This window comes from Euprymna scolopes, chromosome 32 (assembly GCF_053919585.1).
Source record: "Euprymna scolopes isolate OS-2025 chromosome 32, ASM5391958v1, whole genome shotgun sequence".
NCBI classification, from domain to species: Eukaryota; Metazoa; Mollusca; class Cephalopoda; order Sepiida; family Sepiolidae; genus Euprymna; species Euprymna scolopes.
In genome coordinates this window covers 34,372,903-34,393,547 of record NC_136513.1, presented here as the reverse complement: position 1 = coordinate 34,393,547, position 20,645 = coordinate 34,372,903, and the positions used below count along the sequence as shown (strand labels likewise).

Here is a 20,645-nt window from a genome sequence, read left to right as displayed (position 1 = left end):
AAATGTTGTTGCTCCAAAAGAAAAACGCAAGTTGGAGTTATTTCCTATTCTTTGTCTCTGTCTCCTTTGCGACTGAAACTGCACACAGCGTGTATTGGTTCCCGGACAACGTTACATTCAGGCGTATCTTGTCGAATTCGGGGATCTTTCTGTTTCTATTTTTTGGGGCTATTTCGTGTGAACACCGTGACAAATTTGTTGAAAAGAACAAAGAAAAACCAAAACAATTATTTTAGAATTCAGAGTGTAGGATCTGTTTCGTACATACATACATTAAATATAAAATGATCCTTCATTTCGGGTCCATGCTAACTTATTAGGGCAGTTAACTAATTTTTTTTTATTACTATTCCTAAATCAGAGTGGTAAGATCATAAAACCACACGTAATCGCCTAAAAAAGTAGACCCACTCCATTTTATCACCCATAAAAAAAAATCGTTTTGTTAACTGCCTTAAAACGTTAGAATTGTCTGGAAATGTTGAATCATTTTACGTTATATTCATATTGATCACCCATTCTGAATTCTAAAAAAAAACAAAAACAAAAAACAAACAACAACAACAACAGCAGCAACAACAGCAACAACAACAGCAACAACAACAACAACAACAACAACAATAATAATAATAATAATAATAATAATAATAATAATAATAATAATAATAATAATATTTTAAAGTTTTTTTTCTCGATAAGTTTTTTCATGGAATTCACACGTAATCGCCTAGAAAATGTATAAATTTATTTTTTCATGTGTGAATTAGTTGAGGGTGTTAATTTACAATAATACCGAACGTTGCAAAATAATAACAATAATAAAAAAAAAAATGAAAGTAAAATGTTTATAAATAAAATTACTTCTCCTTTGTCCGTAAGTACGTGTGTGTTTCTCGCCTCTCAGTGACTTGCACACTTGTATTGTTTATTGTTTGCAATTAATCGATTAATCGATTGCTATCAAAATGTGACCTGAGCGGGAGATCCTGTCACAAAAATTGCAATAGATTTAAGTACTTAATCGAACCTTTTAAAAATCCTACTAAAACAAACAATCAAAAAAATAATTTCAACCAGAATTCATTTCGATTTCTTCTCACACAAGGTCGATATTTTAATAATCATAGCCGAAAAAATAATTATACAAAAGAAAACAAAAGAAGTGACATTTTTTTTACATTCTTTAGAATTTAAATGGAATATTTGAAGCATTTAAAACGAGAATTGTATACCTGACTTAGTTGTGGACCTTTAAGAGCTATTTAGCATTCGTGACCATATATATATATATATATATATATATATATATATATATATATATATATATATATATATATATATATATATATATATATATATATTAATATATATTGAGTAAAACGATTCATAATTTTGAATAAAAATCAATTTCAAAAGGAAAAAAAACAAACAAAATCCACTCGATTGTACGATCGTTTCAGAAACGGTGTTTATTTTATTTATAAATTGACAATAAATATTGAGACAATAATTTGACAAAAGTTTTTTGTCTTTTAAGAACAAAGTCTCCTCATCAGTAAAAATAGGAGGGGGGGGGGAACAGTTAAGTCACCAAAATAAAACTAGCATTTTAGTCGTGTGTAAGGCAGATATTCCTTTTTTTTTTTAATCTCCATTATAAAATCTGTTTCAATTTGAGTCAGTCTATCTTTTCGCATGTCTTCAATTTTAATTGAAGACAAAATATTCAAAATTATGAATCGAAGAAGCGGTGTCCACGTTTCATCCCCGTAGGGTTATATAATATTTTCTGATATATAATATTAACTGATCAATTCCGTTATATTCATAAAATAAAACCCAAATACAGATTTAAATAAAATAAAAAAAAAATCCAATAAACACGCGTATATTTATTAAACAACATAAATTAATAGAAACGTTTTTCGTGGTCATTTAAAAAAAAAAGAAACAAAGAAAAAAAAAAGAAAAGAAAAAATAAGAAAAAAAAAAATCTGTGGATCCCGGTTGGGAATCCCTTATTTAGAATTCTTAGCAAAATCTTCATGCATATTATAATATTGAAAGTATTGGACCCTAAACAGTAAATAAACAATTAGTTATAATTTTATGTCAGTTTGGTTCAATTAATAATTTTAATGAAGGTAAATAATTAGGTTTAACTTTTAAAATCCTATTTTGAATAAAAGAAATAATAATTTGCCACCCCCTCTTCTTCACCGTCCAAAAAGGTATATTAAAAAAAAAACAAAAGTGAAAGTGAAAATACTCCTAGACAACGCTGGATGGATGCGTCTAGTTAATTACCACCAACGACACAGTATATATAATTTGTTTATGTTTAAATAGAAGGTAGCAGCAAGCAGCACTAAGAGTATTCTTGAACCGGGTCGGGTCATGAGTACTTTTGTTACATCACGAATGTGTTCTCTACTATTCCCACCACCCTTCTTTGTCTCTCCTCCTCCCTCTCTCTCGCACATGCACTCTCTCTCTCTCTCTTTCACACACACACACACACACACACACACACACACACACACACACACACACACACACACACACACTTTCTCTCTCTCTCTCTCTCTCTCTCTCTCTCTCTCTCTCTCTGTATCTCGGTCTGGGGATGCAGTTGAAAATAAAGCCCTATCTCTAGATCAGCTTTTCTCGAATAAAATCTTACGAAAAATCAAAACTGCTTTGTAACGAATAGGCACCCAGAGGATTTAAGTACTTACGGAATCCGTCCCAAGTATTGCCGAAGATTTTCCGAGTCAGTCTCGTTTCAAAGACAGACGATACGGAGTAGAAAAAAAAAAAAATGCTGTTACACATTTGCTCAAATTAGATGCCTGTGGAACTCTTCCATTTGCCTGCTTTCCAACTGACTAAATATGGTCGTCTTCAAGTCCAACATAAACAAATTCTTGATGAGCCGTTCCCCTTAAGTAATACAATTTATCAAATTTCCACTACAAACGATTACTACGCTATTGTCCCGTTGACTACCGTACACTTATTAACCCTTATCCTCAAGAGGCCCCCAAGCCTTGATAAGTGGGGACTCCATTTAAAAAAAAAAAAATGACACGGACTACATGAAACTTGAAATTAACGAAAAAAAAAAAAAATGTAAAAAGGGAAACAAAATATTAGTAAATCATTACATTTTCGCACGATTGATGACATTTATTAAACGTTTTTTTTTACCAGTATTTTATTGAATTTTCGATTTTTGAGCAATTATCGACGATCCAAATGGCTATAATAAATCACCATTTTCCTTATAGACTTATACTACACTTGTTTCAAAGTAAATAAACCCTTAAGAAATTAAAACACACATACAAAATATATGTATATATATATATCCAGATAGGGAGAATGAGTACCTAATCCTGCCTTTGGTAACATGTATTTGTTGTATATTTATTTTGTTCACTTCTTTTCTTGTTTTGTTGTCTTCATTACAAAATGCTTGGGAGTGTTATGGTTTAAGTATTTTTTAGCCCCCACCCCCAATAAATAAATACATAAATAAATAAAAATTATCCTAACTATCATCAGGCAGCTAAAAATGTTGGTCTCTTCTTTGCAAACAAAGAAAGATAAAAAAAAAAATAACAGTTTTTGTTTAATTATTTTTTTGAAAAAACAAATAACAAAAACAAAAACAACAAAACAAAAACAATAAAAAAGCAAAAACAGAAACAAATAAAAAAAATATTTTTTTGTATTCACTTATTGGTTCGTTCGTGAGCATGCTGCTACTCTCTGTAGATTAAATAAAGGTTTCTGCTTGTAATTCCACGTAGATTCCCGAGTTTGACAGAAAGATTCCCGAGTTCGATACACTTGAAAAAACTTACATCAACCATAATGCCGTGAGATTAACACTTAAGATGAGAACCGTAGTCAAAAGAATCCGAATAATACAAATTATCAATCCTTATCTAAACAAGGCCGATAGCCATTAGTCGCGTGCTCTCATGTAATGAATGAATGCGTGAATGTAGGATTGACATGAAATTCTTAAAGATAAACTAAAATGACCGAAAAATGGGCTGAAATGACTTAAATAAATAAAAAGTAAATGACTTAGAATGACTTTAATGAACTTAAGGATTAATTGAATGACCTTAAGAATGACTTGAATGCTTAAAAAAATAACTGGAATCCTTCAAAAACAACTTGAATGATCTGGAGAATGACCTGAATGGCTTTGAGACTGACTGGTTGTAAAGTGAGTGATAATTTTACATTAAATTAATACAGAAAAGTGATCCCCCACTTTATATCACAAAGTTACAAACATAAGTACAGCATGTAGTAAGAACAGATACTACACTTTGAGATATTAAATCCTTTATTCATGTTAAAAATACAGTGAAAATTAACAATGAACAAAAAACTTAGGCACATGGCCAACTCAAAAGGGGGGGGGGTCGTTGGTCATCCTTGTCACTCCAGAACTAAACAAAATCAAAAGTTTCTCCCAGCTAGTATCTTTCACCATAATACCGCATTCACCCTTTCGTACTGGGGGACGTACTACTTAACTCCCAATTTTTAAAACATTTTTTATTGACGTGTAAAAACAAAAAAGATGACAATAAAAATGGTACAATAATTCATTTGTGTCGAGGGCAGGGGAAGAAAAAACAAAAGGTGATTAGTAGGACCCTCCCAACCCCGTCTAGTTGATAGACTGCCGGTTCCACTAGGTTTGTAAAATAAACCACGCTTCTGCGGGTCAGTCTCTAAGTGGGGATGCCCTCTAGATGGGGGTGAATGGAGAAAAAAAAATTTGTGGGTAAGGAATGGGGGTTAGTTTGTATTTCTTTCTCTCCAAGATGGCTGAAATTTAGAGGAAGGGGTGAAAACAAAAATTGCAAGTAGGGGGGGGGGGATCTTGGAGGCTTCCTAATCAGGGAGGGATGGAACACACACTCAGCTAGCTGAGAGGCTACTTGTTTAATTTTACTTTACAGAACTGCGCGTTCCACACCTAGGCGGGGAACATCTTCTGTCTAATGCTGCACGATGCAGCCTTTTTCTATCACATCTGATCTTCACCCATAGTTGGTGTTTAAAGAAAGCAATCAGATCCTGATTAGAACCCCCCCCCCCGGCAACCTTGCAGACGCGACGTCCAAATCACCATTCTCGCCACGGTCAGGATCATAACGTAGACCATTTGTCTTTCCCGGTCCCACAGCGGCCTCACGTTGTCCATGACATTGGATACGGTAATCGAGCGAGGATGCTCAGGATCGATGCAAGCCATCATCTCGCTGACATACGACCAGTATCGGTGGAGTTCACAGCAATCAAAGAAAGTGTGATCAGTCCTTTCTACGGCCGTTGTCCCACAACGGGGACAAGCAGGTGACTCCAAAAACCCGGAACTGCATTGTATGTTGTTGAGTGGAAGTGCATTTCGGGCCAATCGCCAGGTCAGAGAGAACTCCGAATTGTTCAGATGACTCGAAGCTGGCGCCCAGCTCCACGCAGAGCGGATCTCACTCTGCTGCCAACCCAAACGTGCGCATAGCGAATTGTCGGCAGCCCCCTTCACGAGATTCCTATGGAGTTCCCTACGGGTAGCAGTCACAAGGTCGCTGGATCTTGGTAGTCATTTTAGCGCGACTTGGCACTCTTTCATGTAGGCAGATTCTCCCTGCAGCCTGCGACAGCTCTCGATAGAAGGGTAGAGAATGAGGTCGGGGAAGGCGGCAGTAACCACGTGGTGCCACGGTTGGTCATCTTGCATGTAGTGGCTCAGGAGGCCAGCCTCTCAGCGTCTTGATGATACTTCAAGTCCGGCATTCCCAAGCCTCCCTCACATGGACGTTGAATACAGACCTGCCTGCTCACCCAGTGTCTTCCTCTGTCCCGAAGAAGCAAGGACAAGAGTTCAACGAGGGCTGTTAGGTGTTGTGCAGGCAGGGGAAGTATGGCCAGTCGGTAAAGGATGAGAGGAAAGATGTAAGTGGCGTACGCCTCAGCTCTACCCTTTAAGGAAAGTTTCCTAGGAAGCCACGAATTGACTGCAGCCTCCACCTTTGACCGTTCCTCCAACCAATTTTTTCAAGCTAGAGACCCGGTCTGAACCACCCGCCGAGGATCCGAACCGGGCCATCCATCCAGCTGAAGGGCGCCGGGAGGTTGGCGTTGCCACTCCAGATGCCCAACCTATCGACTTGCTGCGGTTTATCTTGGTCCCTGTAATTCTTTCGTACCGAGCGAGTACCTCTGACACGATCTTGATGTCTCTAAAGCTCGACACAAAGACCGTGACATCATCGGTGAATGCGGATGCCTTGGCGGCTGAGCCACCGAGTATTGCAATTCCGTGCTTGGCCGAATTTGCCTCCCCACATCTCAGCTTGTAGAGCAGGGGCTCCAAAGCCATTACATAGAGCAGGGGCGACAGCGGACAACCTTGACAAACCGACCGAGAGATTACAAAGGATTTCAAGCGCTTTCCGTTGACTTGTACGACGGATGTGGGCTGTTGATACACCGCGGAGATCCACTTGCAGAAGTCCAGTTTAAAACCAGCGGCCTCTAAGACAGATGCCAAGAACTGCTTTCCATATTTGTTGTTGTCTCACCACGTTTTGGCCAACTAATCCTCTGGCCTGCTTTGGGTAGGATTCAAACTGCTATCTTCAGACAATGCTCACCTGGAACCACTCTATCCACTGCATGACAGCAAAAAAAGTATATGTAGACAATGCGTCAGTGCATGGAAGTGAAACTTGGATAGTAAGGGTTGTGGATATATGTTGCATGGAGAGAAATAATGATTCCACTTAAGTCATCATCATCATCATAGCATTTCAATCCATCTCGAGATACATCGTCGGACGGTGTCATAGGCATCCCTCAGGTCCACATCGGAGCACGCCTCACTTAGAGGAAAGTCTGTGAGGATGTGTGCGATAGTCTGCACGGTAGTGCCACAGGAACATCAAGCATCCTGTATATAGCCCCGCTTATGCAGGTTGTTCCATGTTTTGGTAACCTTTGCTCAGGCCGAATTTGAGCGTTGCCCACTCTTTCCGGGGGGAGTTCAGAGCCTGCTAAGAGGTCTTCTTTTGGTGCAGGAAAAACCTCGTTATTGTTGTCTTTGATTGACTCATTCCACCAATGCAGGCGAAAGGATGCTGGTGTTGTTTGTCCGAGGCCTGCAACAGTGGATGTTGATGGTTATTGCTCTGCTTGTCATGCTCTGCTTTCGCTATCGCCTCTCAATGGATCTGCGGTGTAGCGATTCCGGACATCCTATAGAGAGATAGCAGGTTGGTCGAGTTTAGGTTGCCGGTAATCATCCTGCATGGCTTGTTGAGCTTGACGTTGACCTTTGCAGCATGAGCAGAACGAGGTCAGGCTATTTGGGTGCAAAATAAAAACAGCTTCTCATGCATGGAAGTGAAACCTGACCAGTGAGAGTTGAGGATATGTGTTGCATGGAGAGACATGACGATTCAACTTAGGTAACACATTATGATGATCTTAACTGTCTGGGTGTAAAAGGAAAATACTTTCTCATCAATTGTGCATCTTTTTTTTTTTTTTTTAATAGGTTTGGCAGAACTTCTCTCACTGACAAGAACTTCATATATCTTGCAATCGCAGCATCACCGGCTCCTGCCTGTGCTTTGAGAGAACTACCAGTTATCAAGAATGTGTTTTCTACTACCTTTCCCTTCTCTCTCAAACACAAACACATGCACTGTTTGTGTCTGGGATGCAACTTAAAACAAAGCTCTATCCCAAGATCAACTTTTCTCGAGTCAAATCTCACAAAGAATCCAAAGTACTTGTAATGAATGGGAAAAACCTCTCTCACTGACAAGAACTTTATATATCTTGCAATGGCATCAGCACCACCTCCTCCCGGTGCTCCAATAGTATTACCAAGTATTATACATTTTTTTCTACTATTACCCTTCCTCCCCCACTCACACACACAAACATGTGCCTTGTTTATGCCTCGGACGCAGCCCTATCCAAAGATCAACTTTTATTTAGTAAAAGTTTATCAGCCATATGTATGTTGTATGGGAATAAAACCTGACCAGTGAGAGTTGAAGATATATGTTGCATGGAGAGAAATAATGATTTCACTTAAGTAACACAGTATGACGATCTGAACTGTTTGGGTGGAAAAGAAAAACAGCAACAGCTCCTCGTTGTGCCCCCATAGAACTACCAAATATCGCAAGACGCACAAGATATATCTTTTATAGACCTTTCTTCTCTTTAAAAAATTGGTTATCGGTGCTGAAAAATGCCAACATGGCCTGGAAATTGGGGAATCATTTTTATTTTAATTTATGTGCAAAACTGATCCCCCACTATAAAGTTTAAAATAGCAGTTTTTTTTTCTTCTTTCTATTCCTAACGATGTTCACACGTAATTTTCTGATGAAAAGTAGAATCTTATTTAGTGATGCATTTAAGTAAAAAGTGTTAATCTTTCTCTCTCCCCCCCCTCTCTCTTTCACACACACACACACACACACACACACACACACACTTTGTGTCAGGGGATGCAACTAAAAATAAAGCCCTATTTTAAGATCAACTTTTCCCAAGTAAAATCTTTAAAATCTTACGAATTCAAGTTATCTATCTATCTATTATATATATAAAAGTGAACGTGTCTGTGTGTCTGTGTGTGTGTGTGTGTGTGTGTGTGTGCGACTGTGTACATTTCCCTACGCAATAACTCTGTTAATTTTTAGTCTACAGACTCGAAATTTGATATAGAGGGTACTGAGATTTGGGAAAATCTATGTGATCGGTTTTGCGGCTAGAAATTTGGCTGTTAAAGAGTCAAAGTTCAACGATTTGACCTTTGAGAACTCTACCAAACTCCTCCAACAATTTTGGGTCTACACACTTGAAATTACCTTGGACATGGATCTAACTTAATAACTTGATTTGAGCCCAAAACAATAAATGTTAAGGGGTCATAATAGGGGTCAAAGTTAAAACAGTTGACCCTTTTTTTTTTTTTTTTTGCTCAGCATTCACCTCCAAACACCCGGGCAACGCCGGGCACCCATGCTAGTATATCTATAAAAGTGAACGTGTGTGTGTGTGTGTGTGTGTACATTTCCCTAAGCAATAACTCTGTCAATTTAAAGTCTACAGACTTGAAATTTGATATAGAGGGTACTGACATGTGGGAAAATCTTTGTAATCCGTTTTCGGCAAGAAATTTGGCTGTTAAGGGGTCAAAGTTCAACGATTTGACCTTTGAAAACTCTACCAAACTCCTCCGACAATTTTGGGTCTAAACACTTGGAAGTTTAGATATAGGTTCCTTGGACATGGATCTAACTTAATAACTTGATTTGATCCCAAAACAATAAATATTAAGGGGTCATAATAGGGGTCAAAGTTTAAAAAATTGACCGCTTTTTTTTTTTTTGCTCAACATACATCTCCAAACACCTGGGCAATGCCATGCTGAAATGCTAGTTTGTGATAAATATGCACTCAGAGAATTTTAGTACTTATGGAGTTCATCCCGAGTATTGATAGAGATTAACAAGTCAGCCCTGTTTCGAAGGCAGTCGATACAAATAAAAAGCCACAGTTACATATCTACCGCAATTAGACAGACTACATGAAATTTAAAAGCTGAAAAAAAAAAAAAAAAAATGTAAAAAAGACAGTTGACACCAAAACATACGAATCTAAAACAAAATACTGGTAGAACATTTGTTATATTTAGGTACTTCCACAGCTTTGTGTAAAACGTCAGCATTGTACACATTAACAGCAACGTCATCATTTTGTGTGTTTACTATTTTCTGTGTCAATTTCTATGGATCGGCATTGGTGCTATAATGGCTAATGGAAGCTATGCATTTTTTTTTTTTTTTGCTATCGGATTTTCATATTTACATTTATATTATACTGATTTGGAAAAATTAATAATTGAATATTTATGTGTTTATTAATCCGTTTGGCTTATATTTTTTCCATATACAATAAATAAATGTGTTCTATCATCTGCAAAATGAAACTTATTTTATTAGTTTTTCTTTTTTAACAATTGTGTTATAAACAAATATGAAAAAAGTTATCAATTAATCTGCTCGTTTGCTTATGTTTAAATAGATTTTTTAAAACAAACTACACAGATGAGAGTTAATAAAATAAATTTTCACATCTTATGTTGACACTTTCTTTTTTTTTTTTACACAGGCATCACCACACTATCAAGGCCAAGAGGCCACTCGAGGATAAGGGTTAAAGAGTGTACAGTAGAAATTGGACAATATAGTAATCATTAGTAATGAAAATTCGGTAAATTTGTTAACTTATATGGAATGGCTCATCAAGAACTTGTTTACGTTAGACTTGAAGACAACCATATTGTAGTTAGCCGGAAAGCAGGAAAACAGAAGACAATTCCACAGGCGTGCAGTTCTAAGAAAGAAGCTTTGTTCATGGAATCTACGTTTAGGTTTAGGCACAGATAAAGAGTGGGGGGAATTATTGATAGTGTTTTCAGCTAGACGAGTGTTTCTTGTGAAAGTTTGGCGAGGGGGGGGACCATAAACTGGAGCTCAGTCGAACACTTTCCATGAAAATAACGATACATCAGAAACAAACTCGCAACATCTCTTCTGTGAGATAGATGTTGCAGGGAAGAGAAAAGGACATCTCCTACGAGGCTACAAAGTCTATTTTGAACTCTATCAAGGCAGGATAATGTTGCTTAAAGGCCTTCATACTGTTTTGGAAAAAGGCGCAAAAAAATAAACTTATCAATTAATCTGCTCGTTTGCTTGTATTTAAATAGATTTTTTAAAACAAACTACACAGATGAGAGTTAATAAAATACATTTTAACGTCTTATGTATATAAATATAATGTTGCTTACTGGCCTTCATACTTTTTTGGAAAAAGGCACAAAAAATAAAGTTCACACTCTATCAATTCAAATAATCAAATCAAAACGGTGCTATTTGTGCAATCCGCTTATCTCTGCATTGTTTCGTCCTGGACTTCTCCTTGCCACTGGACTCAAATAGTGCAGATTCAGGAAAGGTGTGGTTGGAGATCGCGCAACCCTTGCCTCACAATTACACGCACAACTGCACCTACAGGGGGGTATCCTTTGTCTTTCAAGACCGAACGGAGGCATCGCAATATAAATAAACTTTAAATAAAGTTTTTTTAAACAGATTTCCAATATTAAAAAATATTGTGATGCCTCCGTTCAGTCTCGCAGAATATTTAAATTTAATATTGTTTGTATTGCAGAATATTGAAATTTATTATCATTTAAAGCTTTTTAAAAATAATTATTTTTTAGAATTCTGGTTTTTGTTGTAATTCAAATAATTATATCTATTATCTATTTTATATATAAAAGTGAACGTGTCTGTGTGTGTGTGTCTATGTATATTTTCCTACGCAATAACTCAATTTTCAGTCTACAGACTCGAAATTTGATATACAGGGTACTGACATTTGGGGAAATCTTTGTAATCCATTTTCGGCCAGAAATTTGGCTGCTAAGGGGTTAAAGTTCAACGATTTGACCTTTGAGAACTCTACCAAACTCCTCCACCAATTTTGGGTATAAACAATTGAAATTTTAGATGGTTCCTTGGACATGGATCTAACTTAATAACTTGATTTGGGCCCAAAACAATAAATGTTAAGGGGTCATAAAATGGGTCGAATTTTAAAAAATTTGACCGTTTTTTTCTTTTTTTGCTCAAAACAACCCAGACAACACCGAGCTGAAATACTAGTTACCGAGAAAAGAAAAATTATCAAGGAAAAGTGTTTATTTTTAATTTTTTTTTTTTTACATAATAATATGGATTTTATGTCCAATTTTATTTATAACTTAAAGGTAAGCGAAATTAATAATATGATTTAACTTTTTTTAAAAAAATTATTTGATCTTTTCAGCCTTAAAAAATGTTGAAATTTTTATGGGCCTACCTTTATTTGTTTTTTAGTTTTCGTAACATGAAATATAGGAGGGGCAGAAGACCTAAAAAAAAATTCTCTCATATATTTAATGAAACCTTCTTTTATCATGTAAGTTTATTTCATAATGAATAAATATAAACAAAATTCAGGAAAATATGACGATTATTTTTTAAAACATGGGTATGTTTATGGCTTCAAAAACGTCAGTACATAGGAATGTTGTTTTAAAGCGTCGATAATGTAAACACGATTTTAGTCTCGCATTTTCATTATCTTTGTATGCTGCAAAAAAAAAAAAAAAAAAATATTAGCAGTTTATTTGAAACTTCTTTTAAATGGTAAAAAAGTTAGGATGATAATATTAAATTATAGTTACATATCGGGGCAGGGTTAAAACTGTGGTGCGTGTTGGAGTTACCTAGTGATATTTATAGAATGGATTTTTACCAGTATATTTTTTTTTTAATTTTCGATTTTAAAGCGATGTTTTGAGAGCCAAAATGGCTGTAACAAAACCGCCATTTTTTTCCCCCCGTTCCAACTCAACAAACGTGACACTACTTTTGTTTCAAAGTAAATAAACATTTTAAAATAAGTTAAAAGCACACACACACATAAAAAAATAACATAATAAATTGAGAAATTAAAACAAAGATTTTTTTTTTTTTTTGGTAAATATTTTTAGAATTTTTATTTAAAGAAAAAATGAAGCAGCGCATAAGAGAATTGATACAAGACATATGACCTTTGTCGGTGAATTCCTTGGATGAGCCAGAGTGGAAGACGAAGCAGAGTAAGAAAATTTGTTTATCCGAGTTGTATCTCTCTTGATTCGCGTTGAAACTGATCGTGAATCGATGGCCAAGATGACAGCTTTTTCAGTCGTCAAATATATGGGCTTCATTAACTCAAGAGGCATGATTTTCCGGGCCCTCAACAGCTTCACGCCCAGTTGGAATCTTCCTTGCTTCGTCACAGTGATGGACATATGGACGTTGGTATATTTGAGTATGAAACTGCTTCCGAGGTAATCCAAGTTGTTGAGTGTCACCTGTGTGCTATTCAAGGGAAGGACGGGGTCCAGTTCGAGCTCATTAGCTCGGATCCGCAACCCTGCGTAACCGAATAGAATACCCTGCAAGAACCCGCCCATGCCAGTCAAAAAATTCATCGCTCCTGTACCATCGGGGAATTCTGACCACATCTGAAAAGAAAGAGATGTAATGAATAAAAAAGAAAGTATTGTGAACGTGACTATTATAGGACACTAGTCCACCCGTGACCCGTTGGGTCACTATTTACTATATATTATTATTATTATGACAACATATGAAAGGAAAGAGATATAATAAATAAATAAATAAATATTGTGAAAGTTACTTTTATAGGACACTAGTCCATCCGTGACCCGTTGGACCAGTATTTGCTATATATTATTATTATTATTATTATTACATCTGAAAAAAAGGGATGCAATAAATAAATAGATATTTTGAATACGACTAATATAGGATACTAGTCTACCCGTGACCCGTTGGGTCAGTATTTGCTATATCTATTTATTATACTAAAGCTGAGTTGACGTTTGTTTCCCTAAAAGTTTTTTTTTTTATATATAGTTCAATGACAAAAAGGTTCTGGGATTGAATATTGTTTGAAAAAAAAAATTTAATTCTTGTAATTGATTGTAATTTGTAATTAACTGAACAAGTGTTATATATTGGGACCCTATGCTGGTAGGTAGAAATTATATTAACTAGTGCGAGTTTTGAAGGAGTTTCATTTAATACATGTCAGGACAACCTGACAGCAAACGGAAATAGACCCAGTGCACCTAGCCAGTGAGGTGATAGTGTTTGGAGATCAGCTCCCTAGACAAAACACGTTAGAAGCAGATGTTTATGATTACACGTGTACGAGGATTGGAACAAAGTTTCAGCAGTTTGCAGCAATGGTGTAGCAGGATGAGACTTGCTAATGGTATAGACATCTAAGAGAAATTTCATGGAAACCTGTCTGCTCGTCCCTTGACCATTTCTTTAACGCTACTTAAGAAAATGGAATAAGAAGGAATTAATCTCCTTAACTTTTAGAACGTGACTTTTATACAGTTGGAATTCTTTATTGTAGCGACATCAGATTAATCACCAATCATCATTGCTGATTAGATGATGATCTCATTTCCTTAAACGTGTGAATGGTGATAACGTACGTCCAAACGTAAAATGCCTTAGTATATCTCTACTATTATATATAAGTCACTCTTTGTGTGTGTGTTGTGTGTGTGTGTGTTGTGTGTGTTGTGTGTGTGTTGTTTTGTGTGTTGTGTGTGTATTGTATGTGTGTGTCGTGTGTTGTGTGTCATTGTATGTGTATTCTGTGAGTGTGTGTTGTCTTGTGTGTATTGTGTGTGTGAGTTTGTATGTGTGTATTGTGGGTGTGTGTTGTGTGTATGTTGTGCGTGTGTGTGTTGTGTATTTGTGTCAATTTGTTTATATGTATTGTGTGTGTGTTGTGTGTGTGTTGTGTGTGTGTTGTGTGTGTGTGAGTTCCTTCCTCATAGGTTCCGAAACGGCTGAGCCAATCTTTTGCAATTTTCACACAAAGCTAATTTATATGTCTAGCAGTGTTCTTAGATAGGCTTTGTACTGAAATTCATACAATAATTACCGAAAATCGAAAAAACCCACTCTTAAATATAGTGTTTTTTCTCTTATAGATAAAAAAAGAAGAATTTTTACAGGAGGGATATTTTATGTTACACCGGCCAAGGGTGTAACGTAAAATATTCCCCTGTAAAAATTCTTCCTTTTTATCTATAAGAGAAGAAAAACTATTTTTAAGATCGTCAAGCCCAAATATCAGCTGACTTGATATTGTAAACAAACACAGATGGAATTTGATGAACGACATTATTATTACATTTTTTTTATTTTTTATTTTTTTTACGATTAGTTCACCAGGCAAATTATTCCTTGTAATATATAATAATCAATAGAGGATTAATTCTATAATAATACATATGCAATCTGCATAAATTTAAAAATCATGTTCAAGTGTATTGTATGACTGGGCAATGCCGGGTGGCCCGCTAGTTATCTATATATCTATAAACGTGATAACGTGTGTGTGTGGGAGGATAATACTCAACCTATACACTCAACAAATTTTTGATCTACAGACTTGAAATTTGGTATACAGGGTATTCAGACACGTGGAAAACTTTTTAATCGGTTTTCATCTGGAAAAATGGCTGTTAAGTGGTCAAAATTGAAAAATTGGTACATGTGGGGGGTCATCAAATTTTTATCTGTTTGTTTTACGAATGCGCATGCATGAATGGTTCAAATGACAGATTCCTTTTTTTAAGAATAAGTAGGTCTGAAAACACTTGGTAAAGATCGTGCAAGCTGGCCTAATGGTTATCATAGTTGACTCACTGTGTTCAGGTTATGGTTCCGATCTAAGCTTGAGTATTTATTTTTTTACTTACAAGAAGTGAAGTTTGTTTCAGTTTTTGTATGAATTAAAATGTAATATTTATGCACATTTTATAACCGGGCAACGCCAAGCGGCCTGCTAGTTGTTATATAAATGAAAAATAGACCAGCTTTACTTTATTATCTAGATAATAGTGAGGGGACGATTCCAATATTTTTTTTGATTCCGATACCATTAGTGATTCTGTTCTTTGACTATTTAGCTATAGAGCTATTTTATTTTTTTTTAATTTTTCAGATTACCATAAAAATTCATGCAGTATGTGCATATATTTTTGCAATGAACAAAGCTTCTCTCTTAGAACTGCACGCCTGTGGAACTCTGTTCCGTCTGCCTGCTTCTCACTTGACTACAACCTGGATGTCTTCAAGTCCAACGTAAACAAATTCCTGATGAACCGCCCCCTTAGATGAACACTTCATTAAATCTCCACACTAACGTACTGAACTTGCAATAACCCTTATCCCTGAGTGGTTTCCGGGCCTTGATAAGTGGTGACCATCGTGTAAAAAAACAAAAAACAAAAAAAAAAACGTAAAATACAATCATGGGGGATGATTTATAGATTTTAGTTTTACTGGTAGTATAAAATCAAAAATATATTTATTATTTTATAATTAGTACCAGCAATGGAAAATAAAGTTAAAAACAAAAGAAAACAATTTAATGAATTTTTGTGATTTTAATACTGACTGCAATATGCTAAAATATTCTGAAACTATGATTCCCGATTCTGATTAATCATCAGAAGACTAATAGATAATACAAATAATTAAGAACTTTTTTTTTTTTTTTTTTTTTTTTTTACACAGTGATCACCACTTATCAAGGCCCGGAAACCACTCAGGGATAAGGGTTATAAGAACTAAAGATATTTATTGCTTTAATTAGCAAAAGAATAAATTTAACAGATGATTCACAGTTTATGGAATAATAATAATAATAATAATAATAATAATAATCATAATAATCATAATAATCATAATAATAATAATAATAATAATAATAATAATAATAACTAGCGGGACCTGTGGAAATTCCAGAGTGGATTCTTTCATATGCAATATACTGGTGTTCAAATTCTGTGGATATTCAGTGTAAATGGAGATGATTTGATACTATTGTAGCTCTTTTGTTAAAACTGCAAAAGTATTTATCTAAGCTAGCAGGGACGTCTGGCGTAGCCTTATTGTAAGATACGCTTACATATGATATTCTTGCAGATTTTGTATATTTTATTATAGAGTCAATTTTCTATCGATTCTCATATATTATGACGTTGAGATTTCAAAAATAAAAAAAATATATATCTATATGACTTGGGGGCATCAGCTATAATCGAAACCGAAACCAAAACTTATGAAGAATTCTTGGTAAAATTATTTATTAAAAAAATAGATGACTAGAGTCCCAGCAGCTATAAAACCGAAACCAAAAATTATGAAGAATTCTGTGTAAAATTATTTATTACAAGAAATGGATGATCATAACAGTTAAACGACAGTCACTCAGAAGGAAAAAGGTGTAAGCGTGACACACAAAATAACACACACGCTATCATATTAATACATAGATAATAATAATAATAATAATAATAATAATAATAGGCACATCATTCTCAAACAAAAAAAAAGAAAGAAAAGGTGATTAAGAAATATGGGAAGAACAGCAAGTCAAAAATATGAAAAAGTTTACTTTAAAGATGATAATCAGGGAAAAATCTTCCCAATCCAAAAATATATGCGACTATGCTGGAAGGTTCTTAAGATTCCAATTTAGATTATTTCTTTTTGTTTTGTTTTAGAATATTTTTCACTACAAGTTGCGAAACATTGTAAGACAATAAAGAAAACAATAGAGGTATTAACCGAAATAAAAAATAAAAATTAAATAAAAATTATGATTGCGTACTGAACCGGCACCTCTACACTATTAGGACGAAATTTCGGAAATCATAGAACTGAATTTCAGATGAAAACAATGGTATCTACGTATTCCTTGTATTTTAAAGATGATTATATCTAAAAATTATGAAAATCGATAACTTAGAAAATTATTTACGCAAGAAAATAAAAATAGAATTTGATGAAAATGATTGTAAAACACAGGAGAATTCAAAAGAGAGGTAATTTTCCATTTCAATTTAAACAAGATGGCCACAATTTTTCACCTGCTAACACAATTAAAGTTGTTTTTGTTTGTTTTTAATAATGCAGTAATATTCAGGTAATTTCGACTGTATAATTTGGAAGCTACCATTGTAAGTTATTAAAATTGACAAAAAAATCAGTAGAAACCATTGTTTTTTATCTGAAAACTTCATTTATCGACAACAAAATTTCGTCCTAACAGTGTAGAAGCGCCGATTCTTTCATTTAGTCATTGGTTACAGACAGACATTTCATAATTCTATTGGTTACAGACACATTTCATAATTCTATTGGTTACAGACACATTTCAGAATTCTATTGGTTACAGACAGACATTTCATAAATGCATTGCTAACAAACAGACATTTCATAATTCTATTTCTTACAGACAGATATTTCATAATTATATTGTTTACAGACAAACATCTAATAATTTTATTGGTTACAGACAGACATTTTTATAAGAAAAATGCAATTATCACCAATTTTCCGTAAAAAATGACTTTTAGCTATAAATAACTTTCTGCTCGATTAGTTTTCGTAATTTTTGGATATATTACTATACTATTTTTGACATAACAATTAAGTACATAACATTGTTTTTTTTTAAATGACATGTTTAAAAAAAAAATTCGATCAGTCGACGCTATCTTAACAACACCAAATTATCAAAGTTAGCACTTGCTAACTGGTGACCCATTAACTTTTTTTTTTATTAATCTTTTCATTCATCAGTTTAACTACGCATATTTATTAGTTGTTAACACTGTTGTTGGCACTTTCCAAAAACCGTACTATCACCAAAATATGCTACATGTATCCAGGAACAGGAGTAATATTAAAGCTTCTTACTTACCTTGAATGGTTGGAGGACATTTTTAAAGTTTCTGGCAAAGAAATGGTTTGCTACTTGTAGCTCTTTCATTTCCAGCCATCCTATTGCATACATTGCCCAGGTCATTGCAGGCCCTTTAAGATCCGTCACCTGAAGGTGAAAGAAAAATAGGTGCTTATTCAAATTGGCACTTATGACGGAAACAGAAAGCAGAGAAAATAAGAAAAGTTATAATAACCAAAAGAAAATATTGACCTTCAAGTAAAACAAATGGTGCTGTGTAGTGGGGTACATATTGGAGACATGTTGAATAGTCGGGGTACATACTGAAGGCACATATAATGGGCGACTCAGAATAAAGAATGATAATGACATTTATATTCTGAGAGACATATTTCTAACAGAGCTGAGAGAGATGCGAATTCATTATTGAAGGAATGTGTAATACAGTTCTTTTACATCAGATGGAGGAGGGGATACATTATTTGGAAGGGGGTTATGCAATGTTCATTTAAGATGATGATAGACAAAGCACATTTACCTTTCAGTTGGTGGAATGACGACACAAAGACAAACAGTTACAAAATATAGATGGTGATTCTTTATTCATCAGCCGGCTGATTGATGACTAAGGAATTCAAGCTTGTATGGCTACATGGTCTATTCTCCCTCCCCCTTGGAATCTAAGGGCATCAGCTCCACTAAGTCGCTGTCCGACTCTCGTCTCTAACTGACTCTATCACTTTAACTGTGCTTCTGATTGTCTCTAACTTCGAACCCTGTCTCAACATATTGAGAATCTCTTTTTTTATGACGTCAGAAATGTGGTCAACCAACGCGACTTTATCACGTTTGAATTTACCAATGTGTATCTAACCCTAACCTCTCATAAGCAAAAGAAAAATCTGTAAATTAAATTGTATCATTTAACCTATTTGTTGCATACCATTTTTCAACTTTGTTATTGTCCATTCTTTTAACTGACATATTTAATATCCAGTTATTTCTAAAAGAATGGAAAATCGCTCTATCTGTAACATAAATAATATTTAGTTATTTGCGAGAACAATGCCAATCGTTCTGCATTCCTAGGATTTCAACATGTATTATCTTTTAACACTTGCCTACTGGGTTCGATTCTAGCCTTTTCCTAATATAATTTTCAAACTTATCTAGTTTTGCTTTCTTACTTACTGGGGTCTGTCCCTTATCATAACAATGGTACTTACGTAATTGTTATGTTGCAAATAGTAACATATTCAAAAATTATGGAAAAACGATAAGGTAGAAAAATGATTTTAATGAAAAACAGTTTTCAATAAAGTTTAGATGGAGAATAAATTTGTCTGACATTTTGAATTACGCTCATTACGTAAGCAACAGAACTGAATTATCTCCCCCTGTCAACTTATCTCTTTGTTTTTAGTAAGTTTAACGGTGATTTCATTTCATTTCACAAATTTCTTTTTTCATTAATAATTATTTTCTACATCATTGTTTTTCATAATTTTTGGATATGTTACTATTTGAGACCTGGCTATCACGTAGGTACCATTTGGTTCACTTGAAATTCAGTATTTTATTTTTTCATTATTATAAGATAGGAGCACCGAAAAGTCTGTATGATGTACGTTCTCATCACAGAACGAAGCTGTATAGCTTTGTTGCGTATTACAATATAAAAAAGCATGAAATAGAACCTTCATTTAACACAAGACAAACTATGAGCTTAAATGCTCGAATAACTTTTATCATCAACTTTAGAAATTTTATTTTCCACCTTCTGTCTTTCCTTCTCTCTCCCTCCCCTTCTTTACCCCCCTTTTCTTGGTGTATCTTGTGCTGCTATTACTTGTTTTATCATGTGTTGAATGCATGTCTTTCGATTTATATATTTTGTTGGAAGTTTTGAACACCGGAATGAAGTCGGCTCGCTATCCCGCCTCAAGAGAAAAGACGTTAAAAATCGTAAGTTTGAACAAGAGAAAAAGAAGTCGGCTCGCTATCCCACATCAAGAGAAAAGACGTTAAAAATCGCAAGTTTAAACAAGAGAAACCAGTGGTTTGGTTTCTTTTTCTTCAATCGGGATTCGTCAAGGAAGACGACACAGAATTAGTCAGAAAAGACTGTTAAAAAATCAGTTGTAAACGAAATTACAACGACCTCTTCACTGAGGAAG

The 20,645-nt window shown here is 34.8% G+C and overlaps 1 protein-coding gene across 3 annotated transcripts in view; it reads right to left on the bottom strand.

Annotated features, from left to right (window-relative positions):
- Positions 1-12,634: 12,634 nt before the first annotated feature.
- The window catches only part of LOC145256250 (protein-glucosylgalactosylhydroxylysine glucosidase-like), a 170,258-nt gene continuing 162,247 nt past the window's right edge, over positions 12,635-20,645 (bottom strand). For all 3 annotated transcript variants that reach the window (XM_080114906.1, XM_080114904.1, XM_080114905.1), the window contains exons 11-12: positions 18,487-18,615; positions 12,635-13,183 (exon numbers count right to left, since the gene is read on the bottom strand). In XM_080114906.1, the coding sequence (XP_079971032.1) occupies positions 12,674-13,183; positions 18,487-18,615 (639 nt within the window). In that variant the 3' untranslated portion in view covers positions 12,635-12,673. The remainder of the gene's footprint in view (positions 13,184-18,486; positions 18,616-20,645) is intronic.